General features: G+C 42.0%; 1 protein-coding gene across 1 annotated transcript in view; it reads right to left on the bottom strand.

Annotated features, from left to right (window-relative positions):
* Positions 1 to 359: 359 nt before the first annotated feature.
* LOC3291935 (zwei Ig domain protein zig-8) overlaps positions 360 to 12,779 on the bottom strand; it is a 30,168-nt gene continuing 17,748 nt past the window's right edge. Inside the window, exons 5-8 of the mRNA XM_061657551.1 lie at positions 11,606 to 11,699; positions 7,650 to 7,777; positions 3,387 to 3,555; positions 360 to 2,402 (exon numbers count right to left, since the gene is read on the bottom strand). Coding sequence (XP_061513535.1) covers positions 2,272 to 2,402; positions 3,387 to 3,555; positions 7,650 to 7,777; positions 11,606 to 11,699 — 522 coding nt within the window. The 3' untranslated portion in view covers positions 360 to 2,271. The remainder of the gene's footprint in view (positions 2,403 to 3,386; positions 3,556 to 7,649; positions 7,778 to 11,605; positions 11,700 to 12,779) is intronic.

Raw genomic sequence — 12,779 nt, 5'->3', positions numbered from 1 at the left:
TGTGTTTGTGTGATGAACCGAAGACCGAGCACGGACGGGTTGATGATTTATAGCGCCGAAGAAAACTGGCTGGCGTGTGTCCATATCGATAAGCGGATGGAAGTGAAATGAGCTGCTGTTGTTTTACGCGGAGTGAAAAAAAGGGAAAACTCCAGGAAAACGTTTTTCTTTTTTTTTGTGTGAAAAGTTAGGTTCAATGTATAAGATATAAAAAAAAATGTTTTAAAAAATTAGTGAAAAAACGCCTCAATTCATTCACATTGGGACAATTTATCTAAAGTAATGGGTTTAGTACTTACTTTTTTGAACTTAGTTTTCATTCGGATAGAAATACTCACAAATAGAGCAGTCAGCAAAGATTATTTTCAAGATGACTTTTAATAAGTAAATCATACAAATGCATTAATATGTTTGTTGTTGAACTTTGTACAAGTTTCCTTTCGTGTTTGACTTCGAGATGTTAAAACATGTAATTTCTTCTGTATTCAAACGCTTTACAATCCTTAGTTTTGTTTCCATCTTTCGCGACTTATTTTATACTTTATTAAAAAAAAAGAAAAAGAAAATTATATCAAAAATTTGCCTTTGTACTAAATGTATCACATATTCAACTGAACAACATAAAAAAGCAATTAAATTAAAAATAGTAGTGAGTAAATTTAACAAAAGCACGAAAAAAAACAAAGATGAAAACGAAAGAAAAGTTTTAAAATGTAATTACGGAAACAATAGCACTTGTTAAAATACACAATCTCCTTAAAAAAGCCTTCACACAACCTACTTGAAAACAAAACAAAACACAAAGTGCAGCCACATAATAGCAACTAACAAAAACGTGAGTGTTTATTGGTGGTGGTGGTCCTTTACTTAAAATGGTTGGAACTTTTGTTTTCCTTCTGCCTTCTTTTTCTTCTCTTTTCTTCATTTCTTTCACTTTTTCTCCCCTTTCGCTTTCCATCTTGCGCTCTGGGCCGACCAAACTTTTTGTGCACTTTGCCAAACCCAACACTCTGCGCACACGTCAATCACGAGCCCCCGAGGCTTTACCCCATTCGCCGCGTGACGCTTGCACAAAAATATGAAAAATGAAAACCCCCGGTTAAAAAATTAAACACTCATTCGCGAATAATTTATCATCGAGCCGGGGGATTTCTGGAGCGGGAGGTGATGAGTTTCGTTCCCCCTTTTTTTTTGGTTTGTGTTCGTTCACTCTTTCAGCTTTACCATTCTTTGCGGTTTTGTTTATTTTCTTCTATATTTTGCATGCCCTCAAGTGCCCAAACGACTTCACTCAAACGGGATAGAGTGAAGTAGGGGGGAAAGAGTCTTTAAAAAAACACCCCAGGAAACTTTCTTCAAGTGAGCAACGCCGTTCTGGGCCGCCACCGTTACCGTGCGTTTAGTTTCCTTGTTTGTATTATACTCAATGTGTGTGTGAGATTGAAAATTCCGTTTCACTGCCGCACGCTATTTACCATTTTCCGTTTGCAAGTGGTTTGGTTGTTCGCTTCTGCGTTCGCTCCCTCCACCAACAGGCTGAAACAATCGCAAAATCAAACAGGCGTTATTTCTCTTGCAAGATTTATTTACTCTTCGCTTCACCTGCTCGTCTACGGCTTTCGTTTCGCTGGTTTTTTTTTTTGTTTTTTGTACAATAATAGATCGTTTCTTTTCACGTTCGCTCTTCATCTATATTTGCTTCTACTATTCACACAACGAGCAGGGGCGACAGCAGCGCCGGCTTTTGTTCACAAAACCGTGTTTATTCTTCGGCTTTGTTTTAGCGGCGCGAGTTTGTCAAATGAGCCGATTGTTCCACTTTTTGTTGCAAACGGGAAGAAAGTTTTGCCTTCTGGGTGCTTGTTTTGCGTTGCATTTTTTTCTCTCGCTTCTACTACACGTTTTCTCCATTTTGTTTCTCACACTTACGCGCTAGTGATTTAATGTTTCCTTAAAGGTTGAAGAATGGTTCTCGCTTGGTTGCGGTGCTGGCCAAAACCAACCCAAAACAAACAAAGTTTTACATTTTGTACAAGAGTGTTTCTATGTTAAATCTAAGCACCAGAAAAAAACACATTTTCTATCTCTTTAAACACTAATCTTTTGGCCATTTTTCCGCTCCAATATTGTTTAACTAATGCTGCTAATGCTTCACGGAACTGCTTTCACTGCTCGAACCCTCCGCTATGCGCTATGTACATGTTTCCTTACGCTTTCGATCAATCGCGACTGACTCGCGACTACGGGATGCTTGTAGCCTAGCTGCACCACTTATCGATTGCCGGTCCCGTACCACCCCGGATGGCCGGGTGATATCGCCATCAGCAGCAAGAAGAGTAGCGTCAGCAGCAGACAGTTGCTGCGGATCTGCCGTCCGTGCTGTATCGCTGCCGGATGTTCGCCTGCGGACGAGGCGCGCGACGAGGACGACAGCGACGAGTGGAGCGTGATGCAGGAGGTGCAACCGTTGCCAGCGGTGGGGGAGGGAGGGAACGAATTGAAAGAGGAAAAGTGTAAATAAAGTAAACATTATTTTCGATGTTTTTTGTTGCTATTATTTTGTTGGAAAATCGAAAAAAAAATGTAAAAGAACATTGCATTGATGCGCTGTTTGCTTGATTTTCCGGCTACACGTCCGTCTGGTAGTTACACACTTATTGTACCGCTATAAGTGAAATTAATAATATTTTCCCACCACCGCAGAAAGAGCACAAAAGAAGAAAATTAAAACCTGTTACAAGAAGTATAAAAAGGAAATTAAAACACGCTTCCTGGGATGGTGCGCAGCCAACGCGAAAAGGCAAAACGCACAGCTTTGCGCTGTGTCATGTCTTTTAGGCGTTTGTCGCGTTCTACTTCACGCGCAAACAACCGGCCTACTGTGCAAAATTGTGCTAGTTCATCCTGCGAGGCGGCGGGACAAAACAGGCAAAAGTGTTGCCGTGTGTTTGCATTCTCCCTCCCCCCCCGCCCCCTCACCACTCGCATCCTTCAGCCGGAAGCGAAATCAAACTCCAAACTCCACTCGGGGAAAAAGTCACTCGGGCAGCCGTACCGGCATTGCCACCGTTTTCGCTTCATCGTTATTCAAACATGGTAAAAATAATCAACCCAACAAGTCGAAAACACGACGATGGCTTTCGTGTTTGTGTTGTGGCACAGTTTGGGCTTCAGTGTTTGAAGTGTGGAGGAAAACGAATAACAACAAAAAAACAGTCCCACCGTGAATCAGCAACTCGCTTTTCATTTTCGTGCGCGCGGCTTGAATAATCAGGGCAAGAATCGGACGAGCGAGATGAAATAACCGCGCGATATGCTGCAATTATGAGTGGGTGGGCTCGCCTTCCGCCCATTTTGCTCGCGCTAGAGCTCGCTTAGACACTTACCATTCAGCACGTGCACGTGCACGGTGGTAGGATTGGCCATCGATGGCAGGCACGTGTACTTGCCCGAGTCGGTGCTGCGCGCCCGCTGGATCAGCAGATAGGAGGTCGTTATGTCGCCCTTCTCCGTTATCACCGACACGCCGCCCCGTGGCGAATCGTAATTAATTTCCTGCAAGCAAAGCGAAAAACACACACACACATACACCGAAGCCGAATGCGACAACGGTTTGCTATTAGTGATGGTAGAACGGACAGAACAGCGAATGCAGAACGGTGTGAAGTGTTTAATTAAATTATCGATACCATCTAACGGGTGCAGCAATTGGAAATGTCAGCCCGGGCTGACATTTTTGCTGCCCGCTCTTTTTATTCGTTAATGGGTTTTTTTTATTCTTTATTTGGTATCAAAAGGAAAGGAGTAGGAATGGGATGACACGCGCGCTGTGTGTAGTGCGCTGAAAAAGGCACATACTAAATGGTAATCAGTTTTGCAATTGCAAAGATGTTGTCAAGGAAACCACATAACCTAGTGCGGTTCCAGGCGGGCGGGTTTTATCGCTGACATTGATTGGTTTAAAGCAGCGACACGCTTAATCGGATGGGTGAGAAAGTGGCAGAGATCTGCGGAAGATTATTTCGTTTAAACATTCTTCAAATGTTAGGTCATAAATTACGGTAAATGTGCTCCTTTTTTATAGAGACTTTGAACCGATTGGTCTCGTACGCCTCCTACAATTTTTAAATGATTTATATGTTAGCTTTGTTGTTTGAAGTTATACTATGCGCCTGAAGTTATACTAATTCGTTCCGTACTAAATAAGGTTTTACGTTGCAGATCAGTGCTGCTAGATATCACTGTCAAAAAAAATTGACTGGTACTCAATTGTGATAATTAGAGGTGATACTCAAAACGATTGGTGTGACCAATGAATGCTTCGTGACATTCTTGCGACCAACGTTTGGTCAGTCACTATGTCAAGACTGTTTTTTTCTGTGATCAGTTCTGAAAAATGTCACTGACTTAGTCATGACAAATTCCATCTGAAACAAAATAATGTCAGCGTCACGAGCTCTACTGTGATGATCACAGGTGTGACTCAAACAGTTGGTGCGACCATCACATGCTTTGTGACATTTTGAGCGACCAACTCTTGGTCAGTCACTTGCTCGCGACATTTTCAGTCGGTGATCATCCCGCTAGTTATGGGAGATATGCGGTGCGTGCGAGTGGTTCAAAGAAACAAAATGAGCATGGTTTATCGCTCTGTTGGACCCGTCAGACCATCAAACCAAACAGAACGAGATAGCATTTTGCTGCTTGGGACCTCACGACAAATACATTCCAAGAATGTCGTGATTATCACTGACCGAAAATGTCACTCACGTGACCAAGTGAGTGACCTAGAGTGGGGTGCTAAACAAAATGTCATCAAGCATGTGATTAATCCTCCAACTGTTTGAGTCTTACCTCCGATCGTCTCAGTTGTGTACGTGAGCTAATTTGAGCTACGTTTCAGTCATGAGTGTTGGTGACTGAAACAGTGGCATTTGGCAGCACTGTTCACAGCCAGAAAAAAAATCATGATTATGTTTACGCCAGTATTAAGCTCAGCTTGACAGTCACAGTTTCGCGTTTGACTCAAGCACTCACATGTCGTGTTTAGCATGTCATAACGCACTTTCTTTGAGTATCAGCAATCAGCATCAAGCTACTACGGATATATTCATTGTATTCGTTGTTAAACATCTCAAGATGCTTGTGACATTTTGCAGCACTGTTGCAAGATTTAAAAATCCTAGTTAATTGTCGGCAAATCATGTCCACACATTTTGACTTTGAAACGTTGATTGTTTTCTTTATCACATGGCAGCCATTTTCACAGATTTTTTGTTTGAACTAGTACCCTTGGTATTGCGCACTGAATGATAAAACATTAAAATTCACTACACAATTACTATCAATCAAGCGATTTGTAAATTCGTCTTTGAATGTGTAAAAGACAATGCACACAAGAAAAACTATCTTGAACGTTAAATAAATCATTCAGAGCCTGTAAACATACTGTTTGTTATAAAAATACGTTTAAAATTTTAAGCGAATCTTGAGCAAGTGAAAATAGTTTGTTGACATTTAATTCGAACTTGTATAACACCATGTATTCCCAGCTATTTTGCCTGTTAACATCATGATACACTACGCGATAATTAATTAAGGGAGCACCTCAGGGGTTTCACGGCATGTCTCTGCTTTACAGAGATAATAAAAAGAAAAATATGTCATCTGGATTTTTCTACAAAATCTCCTACGGTTTTGTAGTTGGTGTTCTCTGAAAATTTATAAATGCTTGTTATATATATTTCTATTATTCTCACGATATTTTGAGCATTAAAAAGAATTCCAAGAATCTTTTGTATTGATTTTCAAAGGAAAGATGCCAATAAACCGTGAGAACGATTCCAAAATATATGAAAAAAGTGAATAAATTATAGGAAACCCTCAGGAAAATGCATTTCATTTCATCATAAAGCATATTGAACACACCAGAAGTTCAAAAGCGCTCAAAGCTAAAACAAAATGAACATTCTTTTGAGTTTTACATGTTTAATAAATTTACACAATATTTTAATTTTATAATTATCATCCCTTTTGATTTTATTATAATTATCTCCTGAACAGCAGTAAAGTGAGCAATCTGTTTATCATTTTAAGTTGGAAATCAACTAAATTTTCCACGTATCTTAAAATGAGGCAAAAAAAACAAAATCAAAATGAAACCCGTCCAAAGTGAAACATTAAGGGGCTTCCACACACATAAACACACACAGCCGAGACCGGCTGTTGATTGCAATTTAAAAATTCATTACCTTCAACAACGTAAAAAATTGACAACTTTTCCGGTGCCGAAGCCGTTTTTTCGCAAGCACCGAAACCTTTCACCGCTCGAGCATAAACGTCAAATCAATGTCATGTTGGGTAAGGAGAAAAAAGGGTAACTTATAAGCAGCTCGTTACAGTATGCTGTGTTTGTTGTTCGTTATCTTTTTTTTTGTAAATAAATTAATCTCACCTTCACAAAAATGAAGGTTCGAAGGTCGTTCGCTAGGGTTAATAAATGCATTCTCATTTCATGCCCGGCTGCCAAGTACCCGGCCAGGCTGTCTGGTAAAATTTTACACTCCATCAGTTTTGACCGATTTGACGGATGGGAGTACACGGTGTATCTGTTAGGTAAAAGATTATTATTAGCTCTGCTGATGATGATAAGTGAAATCCCCTCCCGGTAGCACTGCTCATGCTCAGCAGCATTAAAGCAGGGTTACAGCAGGGGAAAATATTGCTAGCCCCTTTTTGCTAAGGTTGCCTTATCACCAGGGATAAAACGAGCATTATCTCAAATCTCATTTCACATTCACCATCAGGTTGCAGGTTAGCTGGCCTGTTCCCCTTTCCCTCATCGATAAAACCCTTTCACGATTGATCGCATCGTATCGTATCGTGTTTGTTTTGTAGCCAGCAGCACATCGTTTACCTTTTTTTTTGGAAAGGCAAGGAAAGGGCAACCAGAAGACATTTTCGGCAAAGTATCTACGCGAAAGCGCTTGAGGCGATTCCGTGTCCCTGCCGGTGCCGGGGACGCTCTGAAACAATATTTACCTTTACCCCGGGTCGAGAAGCCATCCCGAAAGGTAAAGAATGGAAACAGGGAGAGAGGGGTGGGAGAAATGTTTCGATAAACAATTCCCACACACCGCCCCCCCCCTTATTGCCGTGTGATGGTTTGGTTGGAAGTTAGTTTGTGGTGGATTTTCGGCATTGGCGACCTATTTCGGCATCGCAGGCGAGCCATTTATGCCCCAGAAACCTTTCGTACAACAATTCCCTGCCACGCTGGCAAAACACTTTCCGCCCATTCCGCCTATTGGCAAACCTTCCGAAGGCAGATTTAATAAGGCAGCTTGCGACGAGGCCCCGGTCCACCCGATTGAAAAGGTCGGAGTTTTCGGTTCAGTCCTTCTGTCCTAACAGTCACAGCACACTAATCAAAGATAAACATGACCGGTGCACGGAAATGCGGGCATCTTTACACACACACATTGAGAGCCTTTCCCATGACCATTCCACTGACCACCGCTTGTTGTAAGGGAAGGTGTGACGAGTAGCTTTAACTTCCGAGTTCGGGGCTCAAGGATTAGTGGGCGGGAAGCAATGGAGTAGGGTGAGCGTTTTTTTTGTGTATGTTTCCTTGCTGTATCGGGTCTTACCATGCCGTTGTGCGTCCACTGGATCAGCGGTGGCGGCTCGGGCAGATACTGTACGATGCAGGTCAGATTAACGGTCGAACCGGTGTCGATGTATAGGTCCGGTCCTCCAACTATCGATGTGACGGGCTCTGTGCGGGAAGAGAGAAAAGAAATAAGAAACATGAACGGTTAGAGTGAGAAAATGATGAAGGTTTACGGGCGTGATGTACGGTGTTACTTTCCACCTTCCGGGCAGTGGAAAAGTTGGCCCTGATAGCCGTAATGCTTCCGGACCGCTAAGATGTATGCGAAGGACCGCATGCTTTTGAGAGGAGAAAATAAACGACTGGGTTGCAATGGGCCGGCCCCGGATAAGGACTAGTGCCCCTGGACAATGGGCCGGTATGGTCGTGTATGGCCGGTGCAAACGAAGCAATTTCTGTGTGCTTGTTTACCGAGGGCTCGAACGGCGTCGATCGTTTTATGGTTTGAATTTATAGATTTTATCTAATCTCGATACTTTGGGGTGAGCTATGGGAAGATTTTTTCAATAAACATTACAGGGCTTACTGCAGTGGGTCCTTTTGGCTCAACAATACATTACTGATTATATGTAACGTGTACATACATTGGGAGAAAGCTATGTAAAGAATACAATTTAAAAAAGTAGCTTCAAAAGGTATTTCAAATGTGTTATGAGCATGTAAAACCAATGCATAGCGTGCCCGCTTTGCTGGTAAGAACATTCAAAAATAAAAATAATATTTTTCTCAATTCAATTTTTGGTTCGATACCTAACGTGTAAACTAAGGTACATTTTTTTCTACAAATTTTATAACAAATAGTTTATCAGTAAAAAATCATCAAAGTCTAAAATTTTTAAAAATATGCATAATTTACTCTCAATTTTACAAAATATTGCGTATGCTTTCCTTAACAATCTAAAGTGTTCTTTCACAAACCAATTTTTTTAACCAATATCTTAAGCTTTTTAAACGATTGAAACTTTTTTTAGACTTTTTTCGTTACTTTTAATGTCTTAAATTCCCCAACAAACAGTTATAAACTTAGAAATAGCCCATATCATAGGTTTTTTCTCTATGCTTAACCACATCCGTTGTCAAAAATGGCCCAATAGCTTCAAAGGTTTTGTATTCTTTACATTACTCTAAATGCCAATGCCAGTCATTTGGCCAAAAAGTAAGTGTGACCGAGCGTGACCACGAACATTATGAAGTAATGCTTGTTTATAAGGATAAATAAAAAAACATAATTTTTGATAATAGTAATAATAATAATAATATTTTTTGATAATAAATCCATGAAATATTATACAATTTAAAAAAAGTTCTATCTTTAAAACGAACAATACTAGTAAAATATACTAGTAAAAATACTAGTAAAATACTACAAAAATACAAAAATACTACAAATACTACAAAAATACAAAAATACTACAAATAATACTAGTAAAATATATCGAATTGTAGCAATAACCAAGAGTTCACGCTTTTACAATTTTCATGCAATAAGTGCCCGTGTTTATCACGGCAATTGTTCCAAACTACCCACTGTGCAATTTTGACAAGGTGCGTCAATTTGGCCGGTGATGTGCAGAATATCATGTATAAAACAGATAAATATTAAGCTTTAACACTTTAACCGCCGTGTCATATAAAGTCGCATGACGGTTTTGCTCACCGTTCAGCTGTGCTTCTGACGCTCAATGATTCTCTCAATGATTCTCAATGAAAGAGAGAACGAGAACGACATGTGCTACGCCGCTTATCGCCATGAAACAAAAGAGTGATAACAATGGCACGAGAAACTGTCGCTCTCATCGCTCTCTTGCCATGCGCTACGTGCTCATTCAAAAACTGTGACGTCAGGCCGGTGGTCAAAGTGTTAACATAAAACAACAGAACGTGTCCTTGTGGAAAATTCTCCTGACATCCTTCTCGCAGTAACGAAATCACGAAATGACATATATACCCAAAGGACGGCTGACGCCACATTAACCTTTGGCCGATGCCAAGTGTCAAATATTCATTTAGTCCTCTATCATCAACCTATCATATCATCGCCCTACTCGGGCGCGTAATCGTATCACGACCACAGTTACCGCTGCCTCCCTTGGCCCACCCCTTCCCAGACGCTCCTAATGGAGACGCCCAGTTACTATGGGACCTCCTCGGAATTAAGATCTTTCCATTCCCTCGCCAGGTTACGATTCTTTAAGCAGCCCTGAGTGAGCTTTGACCCACATTTCATCTTTGCACCATCTCCCTCCCATCCTCTCATCAGGTCAGGTTTAATTAAAACGAGTGGAATATTTATCGTTGACGTAAAACGAAGGTCAGCACAACTGTCATCCGATAACGAGGATACGTGTTCTGTTTTTTTTCCCTCGCTCAGTCACCTTTGGTTTCCTTTCCATTTCGTGTTTGTGCCTGCTGTTGTGTATCGTACATAACAGCAAGACAAAAAAAACTAACCAACCCCACAGCACAGGAAACCGGAAACCGGCCCTAGCGAGCCGCAACCGGGGACACATAAAATGGAAGCGCGCTGGAGCGCATGAAACATCCCACGGCATAGGACGCTGTTCGGCCGCGTGAGGTTACGTGATTCCATCCACGACCGAAGACATTAAGATTTATTACGGTAAGACGGCCAATCAGGTGCCACGGGCTCGGGATGGTGCATTATTTATTTAGAGCCGTTCCCGTGCACCTTCCGCCGCCACCGGAAGGGCCTTTCCGCTGCCGGGTGGGCACGGTGTCGCCGGCAACGGCAGTGGGGAAGCGAAAAAACGTGTATTACTCAAAGCTCAACAAGCTCGTAAGCAAAAAAAGGTGAGAAGGTAAAGGTATAAAAAACCCTCCGACGGTAAGATCCGTAACCGGAAAATGAACTACCATCTCAACCGATCCTTCTCTCCCATCCGAAAAGCTTCCCCTGTAGTCGTTGCTTCAGCTCACCAGCAGTAAAAAAAAACCCGGAGCTAGCAAACGATTAACTAGCGAAGCGAAGATTGAAATTTTTGGAGCCCATGTTTTATGTAAACCCTCCATCCTGGTGCCATTTGCAGCTGGAGGATTATTACAAAACTTATCCCCGGCTGATAGCGCAGGCTATGCTGTTGTTGATGGTGATGGTGATGATGATGATGATGATCGTAGCGGCCATTAATTGTAGTGAAAATGCGATATCATCTGGCCAGCAGGCACAGTGAGTGGATGCGCAAGTGTTAGGAATGCTATTTCAATGTTTTCCGAGTGTTGTTTAATAATTTTGCAAAATTTTACTAATAATTGAAGCTGAAATCTTTCAAAATTGTCAACTATTGGTAATATTTTGCCATGGAAAAAGCATATCTTGAGGCGTAATAACTAACTCAACGGTAGATAGGATATTTGAACTTGAATCTCCTATGACTATAATAACTTACATCGGCCTATTTTAATCAAGTAATAGTATTATTTTGTCAAGCAAATTGCCTAGCTTTAGGCGTGCTAATGAAACAGTTAACTATAAACGGAACTCCTAAATTAGGACTACGTAACATCCTACATAATTTATTAAAAACAATCATCTACCATACCGAAGGCATAACTTCAGGCGCACTAATTAAGCAGTTAATTATAAACGCCTAAAGCTAGGCAATATTGCCGGCAAATTCAATCTACTTAATAGAAAAACCTGTTGAGACAAAAAAATTATGAAACAGGTCAAGTTCTTGTATGATAAATAACTATCAACATTCATGCCTTCAGCCATTCTTTCAGTCTCATGTCCTATGAAGAGCATCTTTCACAGCGATAAGATATCTACAAACCCTTCGCATACTATTTTTCTCTCCTCTGCTCTAACCAGCTCGGACAAGGTTCACTAGCCGGTACACCTTTGTTTGTACGGTCACACCTACTCAACCCCTGCCGAACCCTAATGACTTTTGCATTACGCACAGTACTTACCAACGACGGACAGTGTCATCGAGTAGCCGACGGGCGGTGTCGTGGAGATTTGACACTCGTACACACCGGAATCACGCTGCTGAGGGTAGAGCACCTGTCGGGGAGGGAAAAGAAATAGAGTGAGAAAATGTGTAACAGAGAGCGCACGTAGGGTCAGGATTAGTGGTCCAGCAGTGGACAACGCTCAAGCTAGACGATGGTTCAATAGCACCGAACGGTACCACAGCCGATAAGAGAAGACATCCGGCAAGGTGATAATAGAGTTGTCGAGATCAGCATCAGCTCTTCGTTTTTTTTGCTGCTGCTGCTTCTTTCATTTAAGACACACACACACACACACACTTTCTCACGTACATTCCGGAAGACATTCCAGCGTGTCCTTCTTTGGTCTAATTCCTCGAACCAAGGACGACATTGTGAGATTATTGGGTGTGTGGTCGGCTACTATCGAGATCGAACTCGAACGAGATACTATCGGATGCTTTCACCTTTCTCCCTCCCTGGGGGCCCGTTTCTGAACAAATCGAATCGAACGGTGTAGAAAGTAAGATGTTTCTGTGTGTGTGTGTGTGTGCGTTTGGATTAAAATGGCGGTATCAGGTGCGGAATGCTAGCAAAGGAACGGCATCCGGTGCTATCGATGTTCGGGCTACCGGATAAGCTTTTGCGACCTCTCAACCGCTGACAAGATTGTATCGGTCGTGTGCTGACTTGATTGAAGTCATCATAACAGCAATTGCCCAGCATCAAACTGTACAATTTGGGACCGGGGTTCGTGTTTGCGGGAAGATGCCCCGTGGGCATACGGTGATATCGATTGGCTGTATCGGTTTGCTGGGGCTCGTTGCCCCACAATCGAAAGCTTTCCAAAGCAACTCTTACGTAAACCCTTTCGCTTCTTCAAAAAAAAACTGCAAAGCAGCGCAAAGACTGTGTCCATCTTGTAACTTGCTTGGAAAAAGGGATGACCCGACAAGTCAAGCGACAATATTGTCGTCTGGCAAACGTTCGTGGAAATTTCTGTCTTCATCTTCAGCTTAGTTTTGTATCTGCTGCTGTGCAAAACTAAAGAAGCGTCCGGTTTGCACCGAAAGGAAAGGGAGCGCACATCGCTACAGTGCTAATTACTTGACCTCCGGAAGCGGTTTCGGTATGCGCCATGTCGATTGGCCGG

Source organism: Anopheles gambiae, chromosome 3 (assembly GCF_943734735.2).
Source record: "Anopheles gambiae chromosome 3, idAnoGambNW_F1_1, whole genome shotgun sequence".
In the NCBI taxonomy this organism is placed as follows: Eukaryota; Metazoa; Arthropoda; class Insecta; order Diptera; family Culicidae; genus Anopheles; species Anopheles gambiae.
This window is presented reverse-complemented; position numbering and strand designations above follow the sequence as displayed.